Source organism: Brassica rapa, chromosome A02, assembly GCF_000309985.2.
Source record: "Brassica rapa cultivar Chiifu-401-42 chromosome A02, CAAS_Brap_v3.01, whole genome shotgun sequence".
NCBI lineage: Eukaryota > Viridiplantae > Streptophyta > Magnoliopsida > Brassicales > Brassicaceae > Brassica > Brassica rapa.
The window spans coordinates 20,072,517-20,098,742 of NC_024796.2; the positions used below are offsets into that span (position 1 = coordinate 20,072,517).

General features: G+C 39.8%; 4 protein-coding genes across 5 annotated transcripts; 3 read left to right on the top strand and 1 right to left on the bottom strand.

Moving 5' to 3' along the window:
* Window positions 1–1,904: 1,904 nt before the first annotated feature.
* Window positions 1,905–6,214, top strand: LOC117132174. The gene is made up of 2 exons (XM_033285919.1): window positions 1,905–5,534; window positions 5,665–6,214. Exon 1 carries the CDS (start codon window positions 2,336–2,338, stop codon window positions 3,950–3,952), a length of 1,617 nt encoding a protein of 538 aa, XP_033141810.1. The 5' UTR covers window positions 1,905–2,335; the 3' UTR covers window positions 3,953–5,534; window positions 5,665–6,214.
* A 4,968-nt stretch (window positions 6,215–11,182) lies between these two features.
* On the top strand, window positions 11,183–12,055 carry LOC117131981. Its single transcript, XM_033285252.1, has 2 exons — window positions 11,183–11,396; window positions 11,502–12,055. The coding sequence occupies exons 1-2, from the start codon at window positions 11,183–11,185 to the stop codon at window positions 12,053–12,055; spliced, it is 768 nt and encodes a 255-aa protein (XP_033141143.1).
* Window positions 12,056–15,073: 3,018 nt separating this feature from the next.
* On the top strand, window positions 15,074–15,976 carry LOC117131982. The gene has a single exon (XM_033285253.1). It carries the CDS (start codon window positions 15,074–15,076, stop codon window positions 15,974–15,976), a length of 903 nt encoding a protein of 300 aa, XP_033141144.1.
* A 5,211-nt stretch (window positions 15,977–21,187) lies between these two features.
* LOC108870442 lies at window positions 21,188–25,275 on the bottom strand. 2 transcript variants are annotated; one of them, XM_018655913.2, is made up of 2 exons: window positions 23,299–25,275; window positions 21,188–22,989 (listed from the first exon to the last, which is right to left on the bottom strand). In XM_018655913.2, the coding sequence occupies exons 1-2, from the start codon at window positions 23,500–23,502 to the stop codon at window positions 21,313–21,315; spliced, it is 1,881 nt and encodes a 626-aa protein (XP_018511429.1). In that variant the 5' UTR covers window positions 23,503–25,275; the 3' UTR covers window positions 21,188–21,312. The 2 variants fall into 2 exon arrangements, with proteins under 2 accessions (XP_018511429.1, XP_018511430.1); XM_018655914.2 differs by having other exon boundaries at window positions 23,277–25,275.
* Between the last annotated feature and the right edge of the window lie 951 nt (window positions 25,276–26,226).

Consider the following 26,226-nt stretch of genomic DNA (forward strand, 5'->3'; position numbering starts at 1 on the left):
AAAAATATTACAAATATTAGTGTTGTTGCTATATCTATCTAATATAGACACATATATGGTCCTTACATCGAGTTGAAAAAACCAGCGTTCCTTAAAATGATCGGGAATGACGCAGTATGTCGGCCACTCATGAACCCAACCTTTGGCTAGGTAGTGCTGGTTGTGTCAAGCAAGTCACCCGGACCAGGGTATAGAACGGGGAGGTTTTCTCGATTTGCAGAGCTTTGTATCGCATTGACACTGTCATCTAACCGCCTTGAATAACCAGGAACAACCTGCATAACTTTTGATGGGGATATATTTTTCTATAAACAGAGAATGAGATGGGAGAAATAGAAATGCAAGTAGTCGCCAAATTCAATGAATAAAAATTGCAAGTTCCTATATACAGTAGATTTTTAAGTATCGTATATCTTCTTATACTATAAAGTAGACAATTTTCTCATTTTAGGCTGCCACGTCAAATAGTAGGTTTTTTCGAAGCGACACGTGTCCATTTTAGTAATCCACTGCGTTTCATTAATCATTTCTGCATTGGGCCTTTGCATGTTTAGATTGTTGGGCTTTGTCTTAGGTATTTAGGTTATTAGGGACAACAACTGATAGACCATATATTTTACCCATTTTTAATCATGATCTATAACTGTTTTAAAGTGTTTTAAGATACAATTATTATGTTTTGGAGTCTATTTAGAGTATTTACAGGTTCAGGGACGTTTAGGAGAAATATGGTGATTTTGGAGTCTTTTGGAGCTTTTGGAGGTGCAGAGTTGCACAGACGCGTCAGATGTTTAGCTATGGATGGAGACCTTCCGACCGTGATATTTAGCCCATATTTTGACACAAGATAGAGCTTTGAGTTAGCTTTCTAATTCCACCGGTCTGAGGTCAATAAGCATCCCGTAGCAGAAGTTATGCCTGTTTTACTGAAGAGTGGTCAGTCTGCCTCGCGAGAGGAAGCTGCCGAGAAGAGGAAGCCGCGTCGATCGATGCAGCACTCTGCACGTCGATTGATGGAGATCCCAGATCGTGGGCCTTGTATATTTTATGACCAGAAGTAAGCACAAATTACCAGAATGTCCTTGAACGACCAGAAATCCTATTTATGTTATTTCTAAGCCATTGTTAACGGCTACGCTTTATTGACGCTTTCATTTTCATTGTTTCTCTTAGAGGAGAGAAGGGAGGAACTCCTATCAGAGTCCTCCTGGAACTCCATTGGTTTTCTTATCTATTCTATTTCAGTTTTATATCTATTCATCTATGATTTCTGTTTTCATGTCTGAGTAGATCCACCTGTTAGATCCAGGGTTCAGATAGGTTTGTGGGATTAGCTCCAAACTATAGATCTGCCTTGTTGTTATATTCATGATATATTTGTATTCATTGCTTCTTTTAGAGTAATTAACTAGAACTTGATCATAGGATTGCATACTCAAGCACCCTTGTTATCCCATCCTGACATCTATCTATCATATTAGGACTGCTAGAGAGGGCTAACCGCCAATTTAGTATCTTAATAAGGCATATCATACTCGCGCATAGGCCTGGGTAGAACCCGTCGATCGATGTCTTCAACTGACTATCGGTCGACGTAGGCAAAGGTGTATCGGTCGATGTCCCAATAGGACCATCGATCTCGTTGTCAATATACCAACCGTTGAGACACGAGATCTAGCTTGTTAACCAGTGAAACATGCGACAGCTGATCACTGAGTTAAGCGGTTGAGCTCTAACATATCATGCATGCAACAAATATGTACATATAGGAATTATAATCTCCAACACCTGAATAGAAACCCTAGATCTATCAACCATCCTTCCATCAAACTACTCCTTGCCAAGCTGAACAATTACCTTGTTCATCTTGTTTATTGCTTTATTTATTACTTGCTTTATTTACTGCTTTAATACCTATTAGCCTAGCTTAATCATATAACTATTAGATCTAATCGGTTCCCTAGCTCCTTGTGGATTCGATCCCTAAATACTATAACTCGACCTCTTTTGATGAGAGTAACACTCTTTAGGGTAATTTGAGTGATATCAAATTTGGCGTCATTGCCAGGGAGCTTTGATCGCCATTAGATCTTGTTTAGTTAGATTTAGTCTAGGTTTTGATACTGTTCGAAAAACTCATAAATTTTTCTTCTTCTATTTCAGGTACATAACTCTTAGTACCCGAAAACAATGAAGAGAGGATTTCTAGGTCCTTCAAGGAAGGAGCCTGCTGGTTTATGCACGATCCGTAAGTCTACGAGGGATGTATCGATCGACACCCTCAAAGCAGCATCGATCGATAGCGTGAGCCAAGCGTCGAACGATACTATTCATCATGTGTCGGAAAACACTATTCATCGTGGTACTATTCATCCGGGTACTGTTCATCATGTTGATGTTCATCCGGGTACTGTTCATCGCAATACTATTCATCGACACTGTTCATATTCTGTCGCTCGACACTGTTCACCCGAACATTGTTCATCGCGACACTTTTCACCCGAAGACTGTTCATCCGAACACTGTTCACCCGAACACTGTTCATCACGATACTGTTCATCCGAACACTGTTCATCGTGACACTGTTCATCGAAACACTATTCATCGCGGAACTGTTCCTCCAATGACGAACACCACTTACGGAGAGACAAAGAAGGTCGAAGCGCTCATACTTAAGATCAACAAGAAAGGTATTTGGCGAGACGAAGAAGGTCGCCCTTGCAGCCCCACAGGACAATTGATTAATGCAGAGGGTAGTGTAGTCCCTGATGTAATTGCTGTAGCTGAGACGAATACCTTTAATTTGACAAGTCAATGGTATGATTGGGGAAGTGAGGATCCATTCTACGGTCTTCCTCATGAGGATCCCAAAGATCTTATCAAGAGATTTGAGGAGTTAGCCTCAACAAACAAGCACGATGAAATATCTGCAGACCACATTATCTGCAAGATCTTCTCTTATTGTTTATCTAGAGATGCTTTTAGCTGGTTCAGTAAGCTGGAACCAAGATCTCTAACCTGCTGGGAAGACGTCAAAGAAACCTTCATAGACAAATTTTTCAGCGAGGCTGTAGCAACTCGAAGTAAAAGGTTTGATTACATGATTAAAGAACGGGAGAAAGGAATAATGATTAGTATGAGTCAGATTCTTGACTTCATCTACAGCGAGGAGAATGGAGATATTGGAACACCGACAACTCGTGTCAAGCAGCCAGACATTCAGGTTCACCATGCAGATGAGAGTAAGCAGAAGGACGAACTAAACAGAGAAAAGCTGGTCAACCATGGTACAGTTGAGGATGATGAATATCATGTATCAGGAGAGCAGAGCAAAGTAGAAGAAGCTGATACAAAAGATCCGACTTCAGCATCGATCGACAGTAGTAACTCAGAATCGATCGATATCAGCACTTCAGAAACGATCGATACAAATATTTGTCATCGATCGATACCTTCTACAATCCCTGATGCTACCACTGTGTATGTTAGGACTGGACGACCGAAGGCAATTAGAGACTTTAACAGTCCTGAGGATGCCTATGCTAAAAGGTCTGCATTGCGTCGTTCAGCACTTCAGAATACTGTCCTTGAGCTGCACCCTGCATATATCTCTCTTGTGGGTCAGTATTCTTTCCATGGTTTTCCTCATGAAGATCCCACTAGCCACCTGGAGACATTTGTAGATCTGGCATCGACCATCAAATGCAATGGAGTCTCTGAAGACCACTATTTATGCAAATTATTCTCATACTCTCTTGCTGGAGAAGCAGCATATTGGTTCACGAAGTTGCCACTAGGATCTCTCACTACCTGGAATGACATCAGATACGCCTTCCTCAACAAATTTTTCTATGATGCAGCAGCAAGTCTAGAGATTGAGATGAGATCTATGATGGAATATTTGGTGGAAGATGATGAACAACGTGTGCCTGGAGAGCTGAGCAGAATATAAGAAGTCAATATTAGTGACATGAGCTCAGAACCGATCGACACTCCGACCTCAACATCGATCGACACTCCGACCTCAACATCGATCGACATCCCAACCATAACATCGATCGACCCCAGACTTCAAACATCGATCGACACAAACTCATGTTGTCGATAGATACCACTCGAAATCTCTGAAAAATCGAGTTGTCCTCAGGACATTGCAGACTTGACACTGAAGAGCATCGATGTATCAAGTTCTTATCCTGACCAAAAAGTAGAAAAGAAATCACCATGGAAGATTTCATGGAACTAGAAGAATTCTTGGAGTTAGAGGATGGACAACAGCTTGGAGATTTGGATTCGAGTGAAGAAGTAACTATGGAAGACTTCTTGGAGCTGGAGGAATGGCTTGGGGATTTAGACCAGAACCCGAAGCAGAAGTTTGATGATCAGCACACTTCGGGAAAAGGTCTGGAAAATTCCTTAAAGGCTGACGACATCGACCGACATAAACCTGATGAGATCGATCGACACCCACCATACGACATCGATCTACAGTCGCAGTCTAACATCGATCAACATACACCCGATTGTATCGATCGACGCCCGCCCAATTGTATCGATCGACACTCATGTTTGGATGAACTATCTGGATACCCAATTGAACCAGGAACGACTGAGGAGATAATGCACATGTCTAAGACATCACACATTGATGTCCCCGAACATCTAAGACCACCTATATGCGCAGAAGAAGCTGTTGGGATTTGCAAAAGAGTGAAGAGGATACATGAACCTGTGAAGATTATGGTTCCATGTGCAGTGTTGAAGTTGAATCTCCTATCCCACCAGATAAAGGTGTGTATCTGAGTTCTTACATTGAGGTATTGAATGATCAACATCATGTAGAAGCTTATTAGAGAGGGCTGCGATTTAGAGATGAAGTAGATGAAGGCCCAGCAGGAGCACCATCGAGCGACATCAGCAAATCGGAATTGATTGACACTAACACTTCATCATCGATCGATACCGATCAGCTACCATCGATCGACACCAAACGCGAATCAGAGCAGAATGAGTATAAATTGTGTGGAAATATTTTTTATGGAGATACCACCACGCATTCAGACAAGTCTGGGGGAAAGAAGTGGAGGAACTGGAAGAAAAAAAAGAGAATCAATGAAGGTTCTCAGATATCATTGATTCCTCACTTCTCAGATGATGCCAGGAAGTCCCGAGTGAGATTACACAAGTCTGTGGAAAAGAAGGGGAGAAATTGGAAGAAGCGGAAACGAACCAAAGGAGGTTCTCAATTACCATTGACTCCTTACTTCTCAGATAGTGTCAGAAAACCCAGAGTGCGCAGCAGATGCTTCTCACAGCCTTTTGCAAAGCTCAAAGCACTCCTTATTGCTGAAATGATAGACAAAGGAGAAGGGTATATGGAGGAGGCTTTCACACAAGAATGAAGAAGCTTCAAAAAGTAGACATTGAGACTTGGTTTGGAGCAAGTTCTCATTCTCATCCGGACTGAATCAGATCTCCAGAAGTCAAGCTAATGACTAAATATAAGCGCTGAGTGGGAGGCAACCCACTGTTAGGTTTGTTTTAAATATGGTTTAACTTTCATTTATTACTAATTTTTCTTGTTTTCTAATGATTTCAGGTAAAAAAAAAATTATTAGTTAATTTGTTTTATTAGTTATATATTACTAACTTTTAGACTTTTAGTGTTTTATTTATGTTAGGTACAAGGAAAAGATCCGAGGAAGACGAGTTTCCATAGAAATCGACGATGGCTAGCTAACATCGATCAACAGAGTATCAAGGGTATCGATCGCCACTTAATTGTGTTGGTCAATATTCACATCAAAGTTAGGTATATTGTTCTTCCTTGTTAAATATTGTCCTTATGATTTATTCTCCCACCGATCTTAGGCTGAATAACATTGGTCACAATGTTATTTAAGTCTGGGGGAGGTTATATTAATATTAGGTTTTAGTTAGATGTTTAGAATAGGGACCCAAGTAAACGATTGCCATGATATCGACCGACGAGAACAAGTCGATATCGATCGACATTGCTACATCTTCCACGACCGATGACAGTACGTTAACATCGATCGACATCCATTCCGGTCAGGTATATCATTCTAACTTGTTAAATTGAGTACTTATTATTTATTTACACCATAACTCCGACTGGATATACACTGGTCACAGCGTTATCTAAGTATGGGGGAGGTTCTACTAATATTGTGCTTTAGTTAGTTAAAAAAAATAAAAAATAAATAAAAAACAGATCCGAGTAGACGATTGCTTAGCACATCGACCGATGACACCAGCTCGATATCGATCGACAATGCTTCATATCCAACAATCGATTGTCTCTTCATTGTGTCGAATGATTGCTCTAGCCATCGACCGATGAGACCATGTCACTATCAATCGACAGCACTTCATCAACATCGAACGATTGTCTATTCATTGTGTCGATCGACACTAATGTCGAGCAGGTTATCGTTTTTACTTGTTAAATTGTCTACTTATTATTTATGTTCTTACCATAACTCCGACTAGATATACACTGGGGACAGTGTAATTTAAGTCTGGGGGGATGTTTACTGACATTTGCTTATCTATTGAGTTTTATAAAATGTTTTCAAAACTGTTTTTATTGAGTCAAGAAGGGGATAATGAACTTATTAGATTCATGCTTGTTATCTAACCACTCTTTAGCTCCATTCTAGACTTACTGATTGCAGATAGTACTAAAGATACTAAAGTGGATCAACCTGTCAACTATGTTCACACTTGCTGAGATTATTTGAAGGAACCAAAGCTGACCTCCAACCTAATTTGACTTAACTGCTTGTCTTGGGGCTTGGTATACACTGGATCGGATTCCTCCCTCAGGTCTGAAAGGTAAAAGTCTAAGTGATTTTGGTTTCCTTATCTCCTCCCTTTGGCATCCTAATAAAATAAAATAAAAGATTGAGATGATTTCTTGCGGTTTAGAGGGGTAGGTACATTACCGATGACCCCATTATTCTACTCTAATATAATGATCACACATTGTTGGAAGTGAGGGGTAGGTACATACCGATGACCCCACTATTCGCCTACACTTTGTCAACAAAAGAAAAAAAAAAAATAATAATAAAAAAATCGAAAAGAAGGTGAATAAGATGGAATGCATCAGCATCTTTGTTCATTGGAATTGAGATAAAAAGGATTCAGAGAAGGGAGATATAGAGTAAAAGAAACCAGAACAAGACTACCTGTTTATCAGATACCTGTTGGGGTAAGAGTCCATGTGTCTTGTGATCGATACTCCCAAGGTAAAGCATACACATTTATTTATGTTAAGAAATGAGGTTGGTAGAGGGGAATGTCAGACATGATTTACTAAGATGTTGGCTAGGTGAATTTGGTTGCTAAGCTAGGATATTGTATAATGTGCTTCTGTGATTAGGACTTCTTAGATGTGGATTGCAATATTGGAGAGGTGATGATTCTAAGTTTTAAATCATGTGAGTCCCCGCTGTTTTCAAAACCTCTTTAAGAGAGACTGCCCGTCTGTTTTGCTTGAGGATAAGCAAAAGGGTAAGTTTGGGGTAGTTGATAGACCATATATTTTATCCATTTTTAATCATGGTCTATAAGTGTTTTAAAGTGTTTTAAGATACAATTATTATGTTTTGAAGTCTATTTAGAGTATTAACAGGTTCAGGGACGTTTAAGAGAAATATGGTGATTTTGGAGTCTTTTGGAGCTTTTGGAGGTGCAGAGTTGCACAGACGCGTCAGATGTTTAGCAATGGATGGAGACCTTCCGACCGTTATATTGAGCCCATATTTTGAAAAAAGATAGATCTTTGAGTTAGATTTCCAATGCCACCGGTCTCAGGTCAATCAGCATCTCGTAGCAGAAGTTATGCCTGTTTTACTGAAGAGTGGTCAGTCTGCCTCGCGAGAAGAAGCTGCCGAGAAGAGGAAGCCGCGTCGATCGATGCAGCACTCTGCACGTCGATCGATGGAGATCCCAGATCGTGGGCCTTCTATATTTTATGACCAGAAGTAACCACAAATTACCAGAATGCCCTTGGACGACCAGAAACCCTATTTATGTTATTTCTAAGCCATTGTTGACGGCTATGCTTTATTGACGCTTTCATTTTCATTGTTTCTCTTAGAGGAGAGAAGGGAGGAAATCCTATCAGAGTCCTCCTGGAACTCCATTGGTTTCCTTATCTATTCTATTTCAATTTTATATCTATTCATCTATGATTTCTGTTTTCATGTCTGAGTAGATCCACCTGTTAGATCCAGGGTTCAGATAGGTTTGTGGGATTAGCTCCAAACTATAGATCTGCCTTGTTATGATATTCATGATAGATTTGTATTCATTGCTTGTTTTAGAATAATTAACTAGAACTTGATCATAGGATTGCATACTCAAGCACCCTTGTTATCCCATCCTGACATCTATCTATCATATTAGGACTGCTAGAGAGGGCTAACCGCCAATTTAGTATCTTAATAGGGCATATCATACTCGCGCATAGGCCTGGCTAGAACCCGTCGATCGATGTCCTCAACTGACTATCGGTCGACGTAGGCAAAGGTGTATCGGTCGATGTCCCAATAGGACCATCGATCGACACTCTTTCGTTGTCAACATACTAACCGTTGAGACACGAGATCTAGCTTGTTAACCAATGAAACATGCGACAGCTGATCACTGAGTTAAGCGGTTGAGCTCTAACATATCATGCATGCAACAAATAGGTACCTATAGGAATTATAATATCCAACACCTGAATAGAAACCCTAGATCTATCAACCATCCTTCCATCAAACTACTACTTGCCAAGCTGAACAATTACCTTGTTCATCTTGTTTATTGCTTTATTTATTACTTGCTTTATTTACTGCTTTAAAACCTATTAGCCTAGCTTAATCATATAACTATTAGATCTAATCGGTTACCTAGCTCCTTGTGGATTCGATCCCTAAGTACTATAACTCGACCTCTTTTGATAAGAGTAACACTCTTTAAGATAATTTGAGTGATATCAACAACCCAACCCGATTGTGAGCCACATTTTCTGCACGAAAGCGATCATCTAGGATTCATCTTCGATCTCTTTTTTTTTTTCATCTTCGATCTCTGTCTAGCTTAAGCAACAATGGTGTCTTCGAGAGGATTCTTCATGGTGAATCTCTGAACCAAACTCTGTTCGTTCCATTTCTTCTGAGATTCATCTCTATGAACCGTTACAGAATGTAATGATTCGTTGCCATTAATTACTGTCTTAACTTCTTTGACCCAATCCAAACACGATTCTTCATTCAATGTATCTTCGCTCTCTACAAGATGGTGGCTCTAATCTATAAAAAGGTTAGATTTTATCATGTAAATATCATCCTCGCAAATCCTAAAGATACTAGAAACTTCTCATTGTTTACGCATCCCTTGCCAAATCTCAATCTCATGTCTCTCCAAGATACCCAAATTCTTGCAATCATATCTTCGGTATGATTTCACCTCTTTTCATTTCGGAAACTGTAGATCTCGACTGTTAAAAGATTAGTCATTCGATATTGATATGCTGAATACCTTTTAGGCTTGCACCGTTTTACTAACATCCAAGGAAATTAAATCATACCTTCTCTCTGCTTCGGTTGATTTCAGAAGCTTTAATATTGTGATTAGCAATTATTGGTTCTGAAAAGTTCCAGAATCTGTGTTCACTGTAATTATGAGTTTACCAGGAAGTAAAGGATGTGGAGGAAGAGTCTTGATGGATGAATCTAATAAAAGAGTATACCAAAATTTTAATTGAGAAAAGTGAAACGCCTAAAGCTACAAACACGGGAGCATTGGCAAACCAGGCAGGAACCGTTCTTCAAGAACCAAGTCACTTGGTAGATATAAAAGCAAAGCAGAGAGTTGCATGTGGGTTCCAAAACGTCTGATAGATGATCAATTAAGATGAAAATGCGTACTTTCAGAGCTTTCATGTCATCAAACACAGAAAAAAAAGTCCTTCGGAAGGAAAACTTTCAAGAAAAGTACTGGAGTTGCAAGCTAATCCTACTGTGCTTTCTAAGTTAGAAAACTACTAAGAAAGCTCATAAAAAGATGGAAAAATATGTGATTGCTTTGGGTTCAGTCTTGCGTTCCAAGAAAACAGTTAAACTTTTTTTTGTACATATAGCTTTATATTTGATGCTTGACAGAAAGAGGGAGAAGTCAGTTTTTGGTTTGTGGAGTGAAAGTTTGTTGTATCATAAATTGGAAAACCATAAAGTAAGATTTTCTTAGGCAAGATTAGAATCTAATTTATGTCATCACTAACCATTGTTTTCACATATAAAATCATACATCCTGTGGGATTAAGCTTGAAGTAGAGTAAGAAGCAAGTTACCTAATCATAAAGAGTTATGGAAAGATATAATGATTAGGAAATATAGACTTATGTTAAACGTAATGAGTTTAGGAAGTTATGAGTTATATATAAGGAGATGCTAATGTGTAGCATAACTTAATGAGTTGTGAGAGCTTTGGTTTTTGAGATAGTTTTCTAAAGCATTGAGGTTAATAAGAAGAGTTCTTATTTTCGTGTGTGTCATCTCATAATCAAAGAGGTTACAATTACAATATTTGGTATCAGATCCAAAACGAAATCATGAGTGATTTAGTTCCAGCAACCGTGAAGGTAAAAGGAGGAGGAGCTTCTTCCTCGATACAATGTCCCATGCTTACATCAACTAACTATACTGTTTGGGCCATGAGGATGAGAATTGCTCTTAAGGTTCATAAAGTCTGGGAAGCAATAGAAGAAGATGCAACAACCGGCGAGAAGAATGATATGGCAGTAGCGCTATTATTCCAATCGATACCAGAAGCACTTGTGTTACAAGTAGGAGAGTTTGAGACAGCTAAACAAGTTTGGGAAGCCATTAAAACCAGGCACATAGGGGCTGAGCGAGTTAAGGAAGCGAGACTTCAGACTCTGATGAATGACTTCGATTGGTTAAAGATGAAAGATACCGAAAGCATCGACGATTTTGGTGGTAAACTATCGAAGCTTGCAACAAAGTCGGCCTCTCTTGGAGTTCACATTGAAGAAGTGAAACTTGTGAAGAAATTCCTTTCAAGTCTCCCGCGTAAGAAGTTTATTCACATATTAGCCTCGCTTGAATAAGTGTTGGATCTCAACACAACAAGCTTTGAGGACATCATGGGACATTTAAAAGCATATGAAGAGCGCATCAAGGATGACGAAGAAGTAGAAGATGATCAACCGAAGCTGATGTACACGCCTACTGATGGACAACTTAATCTAAACCGGCCTTCTCAAGCCCAACAAAGTCGATCGAGTCAAGAACAAGGCTACAACCGAGACTATTACGGAAACCCGTATAGAGGTAGAGGCAGAGGAGGTCGTTACGGAAGTTACAGAGGCCGAGGCAGAGGACGCTCATACGAAGGACGAGATGCGTCAAGAGTCACCTGTTACCGGTGCGATAAAGTCGGTCACTTCGTAGCTTAATGTCCAGAGCTCAAACTTAAGTTACAAGAGGCTCAAGAGAATGACAACACTGAGACACAGGAAGCTGATGAGCTTATGATGCACGAGTTCGTATTTTTAAACGAGAAGAATGTCTTACCGGATAAATATGAAACAAATACGGAGGAGAACATGTGGTATCTCGACAATGGTGCTAGCAATCACATGACCGGGTATAGGAGATATTTTTCAACGATCAACAACACCATTACCGGTAAAGTACGCTTCGGTGATGATTCTCGTATAGATATTAAAGGAAAAGGGACAATATCTTTTTTCGATATGAACGGAGACTCAAGAAAGATGACAGCCGTGTACTTCATCCCTGACCTTAGAAGCAACATCATAAGTTTGGGACAAGCCACAGAGGCGGGCTGCGATATCAGACTGAAAGGAGATGAACTAATTATGCATGATAAGCATGGAAAACATCTTGTCATAGCCACGAGATCAAGAAACAGGCTCTATAAGGTTCACATGGGTCTAAAGGCAGAAGCATGTCTTCACACTTCTACAGAAAACGAGTCAAAGAGATGGCACTGATGCCTAGGGCATATAAACTTCGACTGTCTTAAGGCTATGATACAAAAGGAGCTAGTTATTGGGATTCTGAAACTAAGCGTTGAGAAAGAACTATGTGGATCGTGCTTACTTGGTAAACAAGCAAGGAGGGTATTCCCAAAGGCAACTACATACCGAGCAAGTGAGACACTAGAACTCCTACACGAGGATCTTTGTGGGCCTATAAGACCAAACACACTTGCAGGAAAGAAGTATATATTTGTTGTGATTGACGATCATACGAGATACATGTGGAGTATGTTACTAAAGGAGAAATCAGAAGCATTCGAAAAGTTTAAAAGGTTGAGAAAAACGGTGGAACAAGAGACTGGGAAGAAGATTATTACTTTCAGAACGGACAAAGGAGGAGAGTTCGTATCAAAAGAGTTTAATGATTATTGCGAGAGCGTCGGGATAAGGAGACATCTTACAGCTCCATATACACCCCAACAGAACGTGGTGGTAGAACGCAGGAATCGCACTCTGATGGAGATGACGAGAAGTATAATGAAGCATATGCACATACCTAACTACATGTGGGGCGAGGATACACGGCATTCAACATACATAATAAATAGGGTCGCCACCCGATCTCTGAAAGAGGTGACGCCTTATGAAAGGTATCAGAAGAGAAAGCCAAACATTGAGCATATACGGATATTTGGTTGCATAGCGTACGCCAAAGTCGACGCAAAATTACTAAGAAAGCTGGATGATCGTACGCGCATGCTGGTCCACTTAGGGACTGAGCCAGGATCAAAAGCTTATCGCTTATTTGATCCCAATACTCTGAAGATTATAGTGAATTGAGATGTCGTCTTTGATGAGGCTAAAAGTTGGAACTGGAACACTGACAAGACAGGCGCAGATAAGAACTTCGTGGTTACGCTAGGAAGATTCGGTAACCATGGAATAACTACCAAAACATTGCAATTGCGTATAGTCAAGCAACCAGTGAAAACGCAGAAGAAGCACCCGACGTCGATGTCTCAGATAACAATGATAATGAAGTTGAGATCTTTGAACCAGAGACACAAGCATTAAAAAGATCAGGAAGAGTACACATCAAACCTAAGTACCTCGACGATTACATCTTGTTGTCAGAAGAGCTCGGAGAAGAGATACTAATGTTCCTCAATAACGAACCGAAGAACTTTATGGAAGCTAAGGAGTCAAAGGAGTGGACGCGAGCGTGCATAGAGGAGATAGAATCCATTGAGAAGAATGAGACTTGGATTCTATCTGATCTTCCCTGTGGAGTAAAGCCTATAGGATTAAAATGGATATTTAAACTTAAGCGCAACGCAGATGGAAGTATCAACAAGTATAAATCGCGTCTGGTGGCTAAGGGATATGTACAAAGGTACGGAGTAGATTTTGACGAGGTCTTCACCCGGGTCGCAAGAATTGAAACCATACGGCTCCTCGTTAACCTTGCTGCGACACATGGATGGGAAGTGCATCATCTAGATGTAAAAACTGCGTTCTTGCACGGAGAATTAAAAGAAACGGTTTATGTCACACAGCCAGAAGGCTTTGAGAAGAAGGGGGAAGAGAATAAAGTCTATAGACTCGAGAAAGCGTTGTATGGACTGCGAAAAGCGCCAAGAGCATGGAACAACAAACTCAACGCCATTCTCTGCGAATTGAAGTTTACAAAATGCGCAAAAGAACCTCCCGTGTATCGAAAGTTAGTCAATGGAGACTTACTTGTGGTGGCCGTTTATGTGGATGATTTGTTTGTGACAGGAACCAATTCACAAGTCATACAAGAGTTCAAAGCAAACATGTTGGGAAAGTTCGATATGAGTGACTTGGGTCGACTAACATATTATCTAGGTATCGAGGTCAATCAACATGAGAGTAGGATAACTCTCAATCAAAAGAGATATGCATCGAAGATCTTGGAGGAAGACGAGATGGACAAGTGAAATGCTTGTCATACTTTGATGGAGATGGGTCTGAAGCTTTCGAAAGCTGAAACTGAGAGGGAGATAGACGCGACAAGGTACAGAAGGAACGTTGGATGTTTACGGTACCTGCTACATACTCGACCCGATTTTTCATTCTACATAGGAGTCCTTAGCCGATATATGCAGAGCCCGCGAGAGCCGCACGGAGTCGCCATGAAGCAGGTTTTGCGCTACTTGCGTGGCAGTCTTGCATATGGTCTCTCGTTCCCGAGGTCAACAACAAAGATACCAAAGCTTTGTATAGTGACAGCAATCATAACGAAGATCCAGATGATGGTAAGAGTACAACGGGTCACATATTTTACCTTGGAGATAGCCCGATATCCTGGTATTCACAAAAGCAAGATACAGTTGCTTTGTCGTCATGTGAAGCTGAGTTTATGGCGGGGACAGAAGCTGCAAGACAAGCAATATGGTTACAAGACCTACTAAGCGAAGTAACAGGAGAGCCGTGTGAAACAGTGATGATTCGGATTGATAATCAGTCAGCTATTGCATTAACAAGAAACCCAGTTTTTCGTGGCAAGAGTAAACACATACACAAGAGATATCATTTTATCAGAGAGTGTGTAGAAAACGGGCAAGTAGAAGTAGAGCATGTTCCTGGAGAAGAACAAAAGGCTGACATCTTAACAAATGTATTAGGAAGAATCAAATTCAAGGAGATGAGAGACTACATTGGCATGGTCGATTTGGAGAATAGAAGCTTCAAGCTTAAAGGGAAGAATGTTGGATTCAGCTTGAAGTAGCTTAAGAAGCAAGTTACCTAATTTTAAAGAGTTATGGAAAGATATAAGGATTAGGAAATATAGACTTATGTTAAACCTAATGAGTTTAGGAAGTTATGAGTTATATATAACGAGATGCTAATGTGTAGCATAACTTAATGAGTTGTGAGAGCTTTAGTTTTTGAGATAGTTTTCTAAAGCATTGAGGTTAATAAGAAGAGTTCTTATTTTTGTGTGTGTCATCTCATAATCAAAGAGGTTACGATTACAATATTTGGTATCAGAGCCAAAACGAAATCATGAGTGATTTAGTTCCAGCAACCGTGAAGGTAAAAGGAGGAGGAGCTTCTTCCTCGATACAATGTCCCATGCTTACATCAACTAACTATACTGTTTGGGCCATGAGGATGAGAATTGCTCTTAAGGTTTATAAAGTCTGGGAAGCAATAGAAGAAGAAGCAACAACCGGCGAGAAGAATGATATGGCAGTAGCGCTATTATTCCAATTGATACCAGAAGCACTTGTGTTACAAGTAGGAGAGCTTGAGACAGCTAAACAAGTTTGGGAAGCCATTAAAACCAGGCACATAGGGGCTGAGCGAGTTAAGGAAGCGAGACTTCAGACTCTGATGAATGACTTCGATTGGTTAAAGATGAAAGATACCGAAAGCTTCGACGATTTTGGTGGTAAACTATCGGAGCTTGCGTCAAAGTCGCCTTCTCTTGGAGTTCACATTGAAGAAGTGAAACTTGTGAAGAAATTCCTTTCAAGTCTCCCGCGTAAGAAGTTTATTCACATAGTAGCCTCGCTTGAACAAGTGTTGGATCTCAACACAACAAGCTTTGAGGACATCATGGGACGTTTAAAAGCATATGAAGAGCGCATCAAGGATGACGAAGAAGTAGAGGATGATCAACCGAAGCTGATGTACACGCCTACTGATGGACAACTTAATCAAAACCGGCCTTCTCAAGACCAACAAAGTCGATCGAGTCAAGAACAAGGCTACAACCGAGACTATTACGGAAACCCGTATAGAGGTAGAGGCAGAGGAGGTCGTTACGGAAGTTACAGAGGCCGAGGCAGAGGATGCTCATACGAAGGACAAGATGCGTCAAGAGTCACCTGTTACGATTACAATACATCCTACAACCAATCCATGTTATTCAGTGCTCAGAATCAAAAGAGCGACGCTTTCTGATTTAGATATTTTTCCAAAATGGTAAGAAATTGTTCATATAGAGTTTGAAAAAAGTTTGTTTTCAAAACATCTTGAAAAATGATTTTTAATGGTTTCCTTCATATTCCTCGAAGAGATGTTACATTAAATTAAGTTTCTCTCTAATTCATTCCAAGTATTCTTAATTTTTATTAATTAATTTATTGATAAAAAACTTCTTATTCAATTCGATTAACATTTTCTACAAAATTATAAAAGTCTATTATTTTTTTTTTTTTTGACAGCAAGAAAATCACAGACTCATGATGACTCTGTAAACCATGTTGGTAACTCCGCATCCATGTGAACGACAAAGGACAGTTGCTTCCTTGCACTACGTGCTAAGCTATCCGCCCGAAGATTCGCCATCCGAGATACATGAACGATGTCTGAGTTGAGGAAACTTCTTTTGAGAAGCTTGATATCTTCCAAATAACTTTCAAATGCTGGCCATTCTTCTGGTTCCGAAACCATCTTCACCAATTGAGAACAATCCGTTGCAAACGTAACCTGGAACTGTCGTAAATTCTTCATGCATTCCATTGCCCAAATCAAAGCCTCTACCTCCGAATGAAGGGGAGAGAGGCATGCCCTTACATTCCTTGCCCCCAGTAGACCATCAAAACCCGGTAAAGTACTATACCAGCCTTGCCCTGACATTTGATCCTTATCCTTCCATGAACCATCAACAAAACACCATCGACCTGATATCTCTAAAGGAGTAATAGCTTGTACCGAGAGCCCCCTCGTTTGTTCATTTCCTACTTGTGCCTCTGTCCAGAGTGAAGATTCTACCTCCGCTAATTTTAGAGTGTCACGTGGATCAATATCCAAATTACTAAAGACTTTGTTATTTCGGGCTTTCCAAATATACCATAGAATCCATGCAAACTGATGGTCATCCATCTTCGGTTGCACTCTCCAAAAAAGATGATCCATATTAGCAAATAAAGAGCTGATAGGAAAGATATTAGGCGATGACGGAATCTTGGAAAGTGCCCACACTTGACGTGCAGGGGGACATTCAAAGAATACATGATTTATTGATTCTTCGGGGTCTCCACAACGAGCACATCATATATCTCCTCTTATCCCTCTTGCCTCTAAATTTTTCATTACCGATATACATCCTGAGACCAGTTGCCACAAGAAATGTTTAATCTTCGGTGGGCACCGCAATTTTCAGCAGAAAGCTTTCAAGGTATTTACTGTAGGGCCATAAAAGATTGGAGGTTTTACCCTATCAGGGTACATGCGTTCAACCTGATAACCTGATTGTACCGAATATTTTCCATTATTAGTAAAATGCCATCCATTCTTATCCTCGAGCTGGTTCCTACTTAAAGGGATACTTTCAATAATTTTTGCGTCATTCGGATCCACTAGAGTCCTGATTGCCTGCACATTCCATGAACGGGATTCCTGATTGATTAGGGAATCCACTGTGAGGTCCGGATAAATGTTGTGAGAATTTTTGTTTGCTGGTCTCGGGCGAGTGGTTGGGATCCAAGGATCATTCCATACAGAAATAGATGATCATGTTCCCACCCTTTTAATTAGTCCTTTACAAACCAGAGATCTAGCAGAAATAATACTCCTCCAGCCATATGACGGGGAGGAAGATCGGATCGGTTCCAGGGGTGAAGCATTCCTATAATACCGTCCTTTAAAAACTCTTGAGAAAAGAGTATTTGGTTTCTCAATTAGCCTCCATAGTTGCTTACCAAGCATTGCTGTATTAAAATCCATGAGATCCTTAAAACCCAAACCACCATTATCTTTGGTTTCACACAATTTATCCCATGATTTCCAGTGCATACCTTTTGTACTACTTCCTGGGCTCCACCAAAATTGTGCTACAGCACCCGTTAGCTTCTTAACTGTAGCTTTCGGTAACCTATACACAGACATTACATGGTTTGGTAAGGCCGTAATCACCGATTTAATAATCACTTCCTTTCCACCTTTTGTAAAAAAACGAAAGGTCCATCCGTTAACCCTTTTATTCAACCGTTCTTGAACAAATCCAAACACTTGGACCTTAGAGCCGCCCAGACTTTCCGGTAAGCCTAAATAAGTTCCCATTCCACCTAGAGTATGGATTCCCAAGATATCTCGCAACTCTTGCCGAATAGTGTCATCAATCTTGTGTCCAAATTGAATTGACGATTTCTGGAAATTAATCAGTTGCCCTGAAATAGTCTCATATTCCTTTAGAATCCTAAGAATAGTTTGACATTCTTCCTTGTTTGCCTTACAGAAAAACAAACTGTCATCTGCAAATAGTAGATGAGAAATTGCAGGACAAGCCCTTGCCACTTTCATTCCAGTTAGTAATTTCTCCCTCTCCGCCTTTTTAATATTTGAAATTAACGCCTCCGTACACATAATAAACAGATAAGGAGATAAAGGATCTACTTGACGTAATCCTCTCTGAGGGATTATCATTCCCCGAGGCTGCCCATTTAGAAGAACTCTATATTGGACTGAAGATACACATTCTCTCATCATTTTGATCCAATGTGAATCAAAGCCCATTTTTTGCAGGAGGGCCTCAATAAAATTCCACTCTATCCGATCATATGCCTTACTCATATCAGTTTTTATAGCCATAAACTTATCCTGGCAAGACTTATTTGTTCGTAGGCCATGAAACATTTCCTGCGCAATGAGAATATTATCCGAAATTAACCTTCCTGCCACAAAAGCCGATTGTGTTTCCGAAATTAACCTGGGAAGGCACCGTTTCAATCTTTGGCATAAAACCTTCGAAATTATCTTGTAACCAACATTACAAAGACTTATCGGCCTTAGTTCCGTCATCTTTGTAGGTCTCTCTACCTTTGGAATCATACAAATATTAGTTAAATTTAGTCTTGGATCCAGAATTCCTGTGACCAAAAACTCATTCACCAATTCCACCACATCTGTTTTAATTACATGCCACGAATGTTGAAAAAAAAGAGCTGTCATTCCATCCGGTCCTGGAGCTTTCTCCGGATGCATCATAAATAAAGCTTGTCGGACCTCTTCTTCCGTTGCTACCCGCAGTAGCATTTGATTCATCTGTGGGGAGATTGATGGTCTTATCTCTTCCAGAAAACTATCAAACTCAGTAGGGATGGTAGATTTAAACAAACCCTCAAAATAATCTACCGCCACCTTTTCCACACCATTCTCATCCGTGACCCAATTACCCATTTCATCATGAAGGTCCACTATTTTATTCCGAATCCGACGTTGCTTTGTCAAAGCATGATAAAACTTTGTATTAAGATCCCCAGATGAATACCACATATTTCGACTCTTCTGATGCCAATACTCCTCCTCGTCCTTGTAGGCCTCTTGTAATTTCTTAGAAATCTCAATAATATCCTCCTGTGATCTATTGTTATCCATTTGAACCTCTTCTAATGCTTGTTGAAGATTTTGAATCTTTTCCTTTCCATATGGTTGGTTGTCTTTTCGCCAGGAGGATATTTCATGACGGCAATTACTAATTTTAGATATAAAATCCTCTGGTTGACCTGCCCGAGTTTCTGTCCAGCCCGACACTATTGACTCCATAAACCCCTCTTGGCCTATCCATCTTTTATCAAACCTGAATTGTCCCTTTCGTCTCTTTGTCGGTTTCTCATCCAAAAAAGCTACCACGGGACGATGATCCGAACCTACCATCTTCAAATATTCAGTATAAGAGCATGGGAAAAGTGTATGCCACTCCTCATTAGCCAACGCTCTATCTAGTCTGCAACGGACCATTACCGCACCCTTTCCTTTACCTCTCCGTCCTTGCCATGACATTTTATTTCCACGAGCCGGAAATTCTAATAAACCGCTATTTCTGATCATATTGTTGAAAGGGATAAACGATGTCGCACTTCTCAAAGAACCCCCATCCTTTTCATGATTCCCAGTGATCTCATTTAGGTCTCCTATAATAAACCACGGTTCCGATCTGGCTAAACCGTACCGGGTTAATCTCTCCCACACCTGATCCCTTAATGTCTGATCTGGCTCTCCATATACAAATGTAAGGAAAGCTTGTTTCCCATTAACCACCGCCTCCACATCTATCATTCTATTACTAGAATATAAGATTTTAACATGATATTCATTATTGTAATAAAGAGCCAACCCGCCACTTCTCCCAACTGGCTCCACCGTAACCAGACTATCAAAACCAAAATGTGATTGAAATCGTTGTACAAATCCAAACTCTTGCTTCGTTTCAGATAAAAATAAAAAATCTGGTTTATGATTATGCCATATCTCCCTAAGATAACTTATGGTCCAGTGGCTTCCAACACCTCTACAGTTCCAACTTAATATTTTCATATATAAAATTCTTGTGTCGCTCCTTCGAGCCGGAAGATCTGAGTTTAATGATACTCAGCAATCTTATGATCCCAAATCCCCGTAATCCCTGCAAAACACGCTTAAGCCCCATAAAATCTCCATCAATCTCCTGAGAATCCTTACGTCGCCAGTTAGGCCCGTTCAGCCAACATACTAACGTCATATTACCAACATTCAAAAAACCCGTAATACCAATAGACATATACTTATTATTAATTGAGCGCTCACGGTTCGCTCTAAAAAATGCATAAAGATTATGAAAATAAAATGAAGTTCTCAAAGTCTTAGAATCCTGTCTATTCTTATAATATATACCGGTTAGCCCATAGAACCATTTTAAAATATTTTCCAAATTTCTGCACACCAAATTCCCTCTGTTACTGTAAACCCATGTTGACGCATGTCGAGAACCTTTACATAGCAAATGAACTCTATATGAAACAAAATCTATAAGTTTCCAACAAACCCATCTCAAGGAAATATAAAGAAAGGCGAGTCCAATAAGACACGTATACTCCAAAGGAAACACATAAATCCATGCACTTAATTCACGTATCATAACTCGTACAAAATGGAACCCTTTATATCCAAAGCCAAAGCCACAATAGCTATTCCAAAATATACCTTTCATATCCCATCTCCTCAGACACCAGCTCACATAATCCTTTCCAACCAATGATCCAGGGGCAAGCAGGATACCAAACCAAGATAGTACCAATACGTTACTTGAGAAGCTAGTAATGATCCACCCTCCACACCCGTAAATCCAAACCAAAAAGACCAAATATTTTCCCCAAAGTAAAACAGTTCCAAGTACACCACAAGAGCACCACAAAACCAAACATCCAATTTTATTCCAGATCTTAATAAGACATCTTATTTTAATAATTAAGAACCCATCCTCATCACCTAATTCCCTTTTACTTAATTTTATTATTATTAAGCCGTGATACATAAATTTAGAACTTGAGATTCGACTGCTTCGGGTATGAAGGCCCCTTACTCTCCACCGGTTTACCGTTATCTCCGGGACGAGTTCCCACCTTTGCAGCAGCTCTTTTGCGTGGAGAGAGAAGCGCACTTGCCGTCCTCATCTTGTTACTTCCCACAATGCTACTAGTAGGCTTGAACAGCCTCTTGCGATTACCCTGTCTCTTCGCCATCTCTTCTGTCGCCGTGTCTTTGCTGCTGTCAAACTCACCACTCTCCATCCCTTCCTTCTCCTCCGAGTATTCTTGAACCCCAATAACCTCAGAATCTTTCTCCGCTTCCTCCTCCGAGAGAGTCTGGAACTCCTCTTCTGTTGTCAACTCCACCCCTCTCTCCAATAAAGAAGCATTGATAGCCTCTAGTTCCATATCAATAGCCTCTAATTCCATATCATCTTGGTTCTCCTTCATTCCCTGTAACTGGAGTAACCCCATCTCCTCCTTTGTAGCCTCCATAATCGCTTCTGAGCCCTCTGCCTGCGTCTTAGCTAGTTCGAGTTGAAACTCTTCAGTAGCTGTAGTGGCATCTACCGCATCAGTGCCCTTAATCTCTCCTTCTTCACGTACCTCCTGACCTATGTTCTGCTGTCTTTGTTCATCTCTCAGCTGTTCCATAGAAGGCCTACTACGTGCCTCGTGAACCCCAGCTCCCTCACCCTTAGCTCCGCTGCTTCCCTCGTCTCTTCTGGAGGTTCTGAACCGTGAACCCTCGCCACCACCTCTGTAATTACCGTGGTGAGAAGGAGCCACTCTAGATCCCCCTCTCATCAACCTTAACCCACTTGGATCCACCTGCATCAGATGCCTTCCCCTTCCCCTTCCCATAATACTCCCGAACATCTCGCTTTTTATTCTGTTGAGTTGTTTGACCATTGATAACAACACCTTTATAGCTACGAGCGCCTCCTTCATGCTTAGCCCCATCAGACCATGCCCATTGCCTTCTCTGATCTCCCTCCTTCGTTCAGGACTCGGCTTAGGTTTCTTCTCATTCAACGGACATAGCTCATCCTTGTGGCAAAGACTGGCACAGAGCTTGCAATACCCAAATAATTTCTCATACCTCAGAGACACCGCCACCTCCTCTTCCTCATAAAATTCTCCTCCTTTGAAATCCACCGTCGTCTCGAAGCATAACTCCTTAAAAGCGTCAATCACTACTTGAACCCGGTTATGCTTCACATCAACCGCAACAACTCTCCCCAAGGCTCCACCAATACTCTCGAAGGTCGGGACCGTCCTGAACTCCAGAGGAACCCCCAAGACTCTTATCCAGAACATGATCTCTGAGGGAAAAAGCTTGGATTGTTTTGGTTGCCACCTTGCCAAAGCCAGCATCCAGTAGTCAAAATGGTAAGGCTGTTGCTTCAACACCGCTTCAAGTTCCTCCTTCGTCGTGAAGTCGAACTGAAATTTACCAAAGCCCAGATCAGTACCCGTTACCCTCTCTTCCTGTTTCCAAATCTTTGGGAGATTTGTGAAAAGCGCATTCATCTCCTGCTCCACTGGATTCATACATCTCCCGATCAATGTCTTGGAATAGGTTTTGATCAGCGCAGAATTGTCGAAGTGCGCCACTGAAATCTTCAATCTCTTACGCATGCCTGCACCGTTCCTCAGCTCCTCACCGTGATTCAACATCTGACTCTGCGTCATGAGTATCACAAAGAAGAAGCACGATTGAAGCATATAATGGCAAAATGAAAAAGCAATGATGTGCCAAAGAGACTCAATAAACTTTTTCTTATATTGACCCCAGTTTTCCAAAAATTCCCATACCAAATATCCCACAATTAACCCGTATCTCCTTAATTTGATAGTCTCTGATCTCAATCCCGAAAGATACGACGACCCCCAATCCTCCATAAGGTAAAGCAAATCAATCGCTACTAGATGAAAGTGGAAAATTAAATAATCATAATCTAGATTACAACCTGTAGAGATATTGCAATCCACCTTGATAGCCTCTGAAATCCCTCGCCTTTGTCCCCAAATCTGCAGTATCCATAAGATCTCACAGAACTCCTTCGCTATTCCCATAACGGTCCCCAAACTATCCAAACGCAGACCTTGAAAACCACAATCCGTGAATTGATCATGAAAGATCGGAAAAACCCAATCCCCATCTCTAATTCCCGGATCCCATCTTCTTGAAATCATGAAACCCTAAATCGCCAAAAGCATCGCCTCCATAAAAGTCTATTCAGTTATTGTAAAAAATTATTTTGTTTACTAAACTTATGAACTTATTTAAAAACATGTATAAAATAATAAATTGACATAACTAAGTAAAATACATATACTCTCGAATTGGTGACAGAAGTTCTATTTAGTTTTAAGTTACAAAAAAGATCTATTTAGTCGACTAAAACTAAAAAAAACAACTAAGAAAAAAAAATATATACCTCCCGCACCGATAGTAAAATACAGAGACAGAAAAAGGTTTTGAAAATCGGACGGGACCGGCCGGTCGAACCGGTCTGACCGTGACTCGTTAAAGAAGCCGAGTCCGGTTCGGTGTAAAATTCGGATTTGAGAAAAACCGGTGAAACCGGCTAAAAACCGGTAAAACCGGTGATCCGGTTAAACTTTGAAACCGGTTCAATAGAAATCAACATATAATTAATGTATTTTTAATTATTATTAAAATATAATATTTCATAATTAATGTTTAACTTTTACTATTTAATTAGTTTTCTAATTGATTTTTTTTTTAAAGATGTTTTTTAAAAAAATCTCTTTTTGACTCTCATATTTTATTCTCATTTTTCTATATTCATAAAATTTAAGACTTTTAGTTGTAAAAATAAGTAAATATGTAATTTAAATGGTTATTCATTTTTTTAATCAATTTTGGTTGATATAGTATTCACTTGTATATATAACTAAACTTATGGTTATTGTTTATTATCTAATTAATAAAAGAGAACATAGAACATATTATATGTAGAACTACATTTTAGGTCTATATAGTGTAAATATATGATTATTTACATTTATTTATTTTTAAATAGAAAACCCGGTTCGACCGGTTGAACCGGTCCGACCACATAACCAGTAGCTTTACCGAGCCGGTATCCGGTCCGGTTTTAAAAACATTAACAGAAAGTAAATTTTTTTTGGTAAAATACATAAAATAAGTTGTTAATGGGGGTGATTGATTGGGCTGTAGCTTTAGAAAATTTACTTTAAAATTTAGTCTGTAGGATTTTTTTATTTAGCTTTAAAGAAATGTAGCTTTAAAGTTTTCTATAGATAAAAAGATGGGGCTTTAGAAAATAAAAATTTTACAACTATTTTTTGTGTTTTTTGGCTGTAGCTTTATTTTTTTGGCTGTAGCTTTAAAAATCAATATAAAGCATGATTGGTAATATTTAAGGTTGTAGATGAAAATTAAAGCTAAAGTTTCCTCCTACAGCCCAACCAATCACCCCAATGTCTTACTTTCTTTAGAGCGCTAAAAGTTAAAACAGATTGAACTTTGCTCCAGTGCTGAGCTCCACTAACAAAATTCCTAAACTGTAAAGATCAACCATCAAATACCTTGGGTTGACATTTCTAGGGTCATCCTGCGGCGTTGGATGGAACTTGGAATGGTTACCGTAGATGGATGGATCTAGATCCGGCTGCGTTGGGCCTTCCAGGAAATAACAGGGCTTGAATCACTTCATCTCGATGGTGGCGAAGAGTTTCGGCTTAATCTTCTATTCATCCCGGTGGTTTCGCGCCGTTGATTGAGCTTCGCCCTACCCAAGCAGCGGTGCTTCTATATTTCACTGATTCGTCGTCTTCTCAAGCAGAGACCGACAATTTAGATATCTATGCCCCGCCGCTCACTCTTACGGGACATTGACTTTTCCTACCTCTCAATAATGAGAAGCAGCAAAATGGAAACGTCTGGGTGAGACCACTACGAGTGTTCATAGTTCATAGTTCTTCATAGTTCTTGGTACTTTATAGTTCTTCTTCTATTTCTTACAACACAGTGACTGGTTTGTCAGTGGGAGGATTTCACCATTTTTAAAGGCTTCAATGAAAGTGGCAGTGCTTCATATTCAACTTACTTTCTCAAAGAATTAATTACGAGTAAGCTTTGCTTACGAGTTCACTACTGTTTCCAAACAGGTTTGTTTCTACTTTCTATCTGTCTATCTGATATACTATGATTTTCACCCGTTTTTATACATGGTATATAAAAGTTTTAAGATGTATTAATCATATTTTAGAGTCTTTTCAAAGAAATTACAGGTTTATTCACCTGATGGAAGGAAATGATACTTTTGGGACATTTTGGAATGCTTTTACGCAAGAAAAATCGATCGACGCTTGAAGAGCAACATCGGTCGATCATAATCACTTACCATCGATCGACAAACATACATGTGCATCGATCGATGCCCAGTCATACGAATGAGATCGCAAATTAGAAGATTTCATTTCCCAGAAGATATATTATTTGCAACTTAAGTCCCTAGCCGCCTGTTAGGCTATATGTACTAGGGTTTTGTATCATTTTAGGGAGACACTTGCAAAAGACCTAGTTTGGAAAAGTAGCATTTTGGCTACCATTAGAAGAGTTTAGGATTTGAGAGATAGATCTGGGACTGCAAAAACAGAGAAAATCTTGAACTCCTATATTTCTATTACTCTATCTATTTGTGTTCTATGTTTCATTTGAGTTTATTTCATGCCATCATGACTTTTTCTCTCATGAATATGTTTGAGTAAACCAATTGTTAGATTTAGGTTTCTCACCATGGTTGAAATTATATACTGCTAATATGACTATTAAAAAGGTGTTTTGATTGTTCTTTCATTTGCTTGTGAACTTAATGCTAAAATTGAGATTGATCATCTTCATTTTAGATCTTAGGATTAATTGAG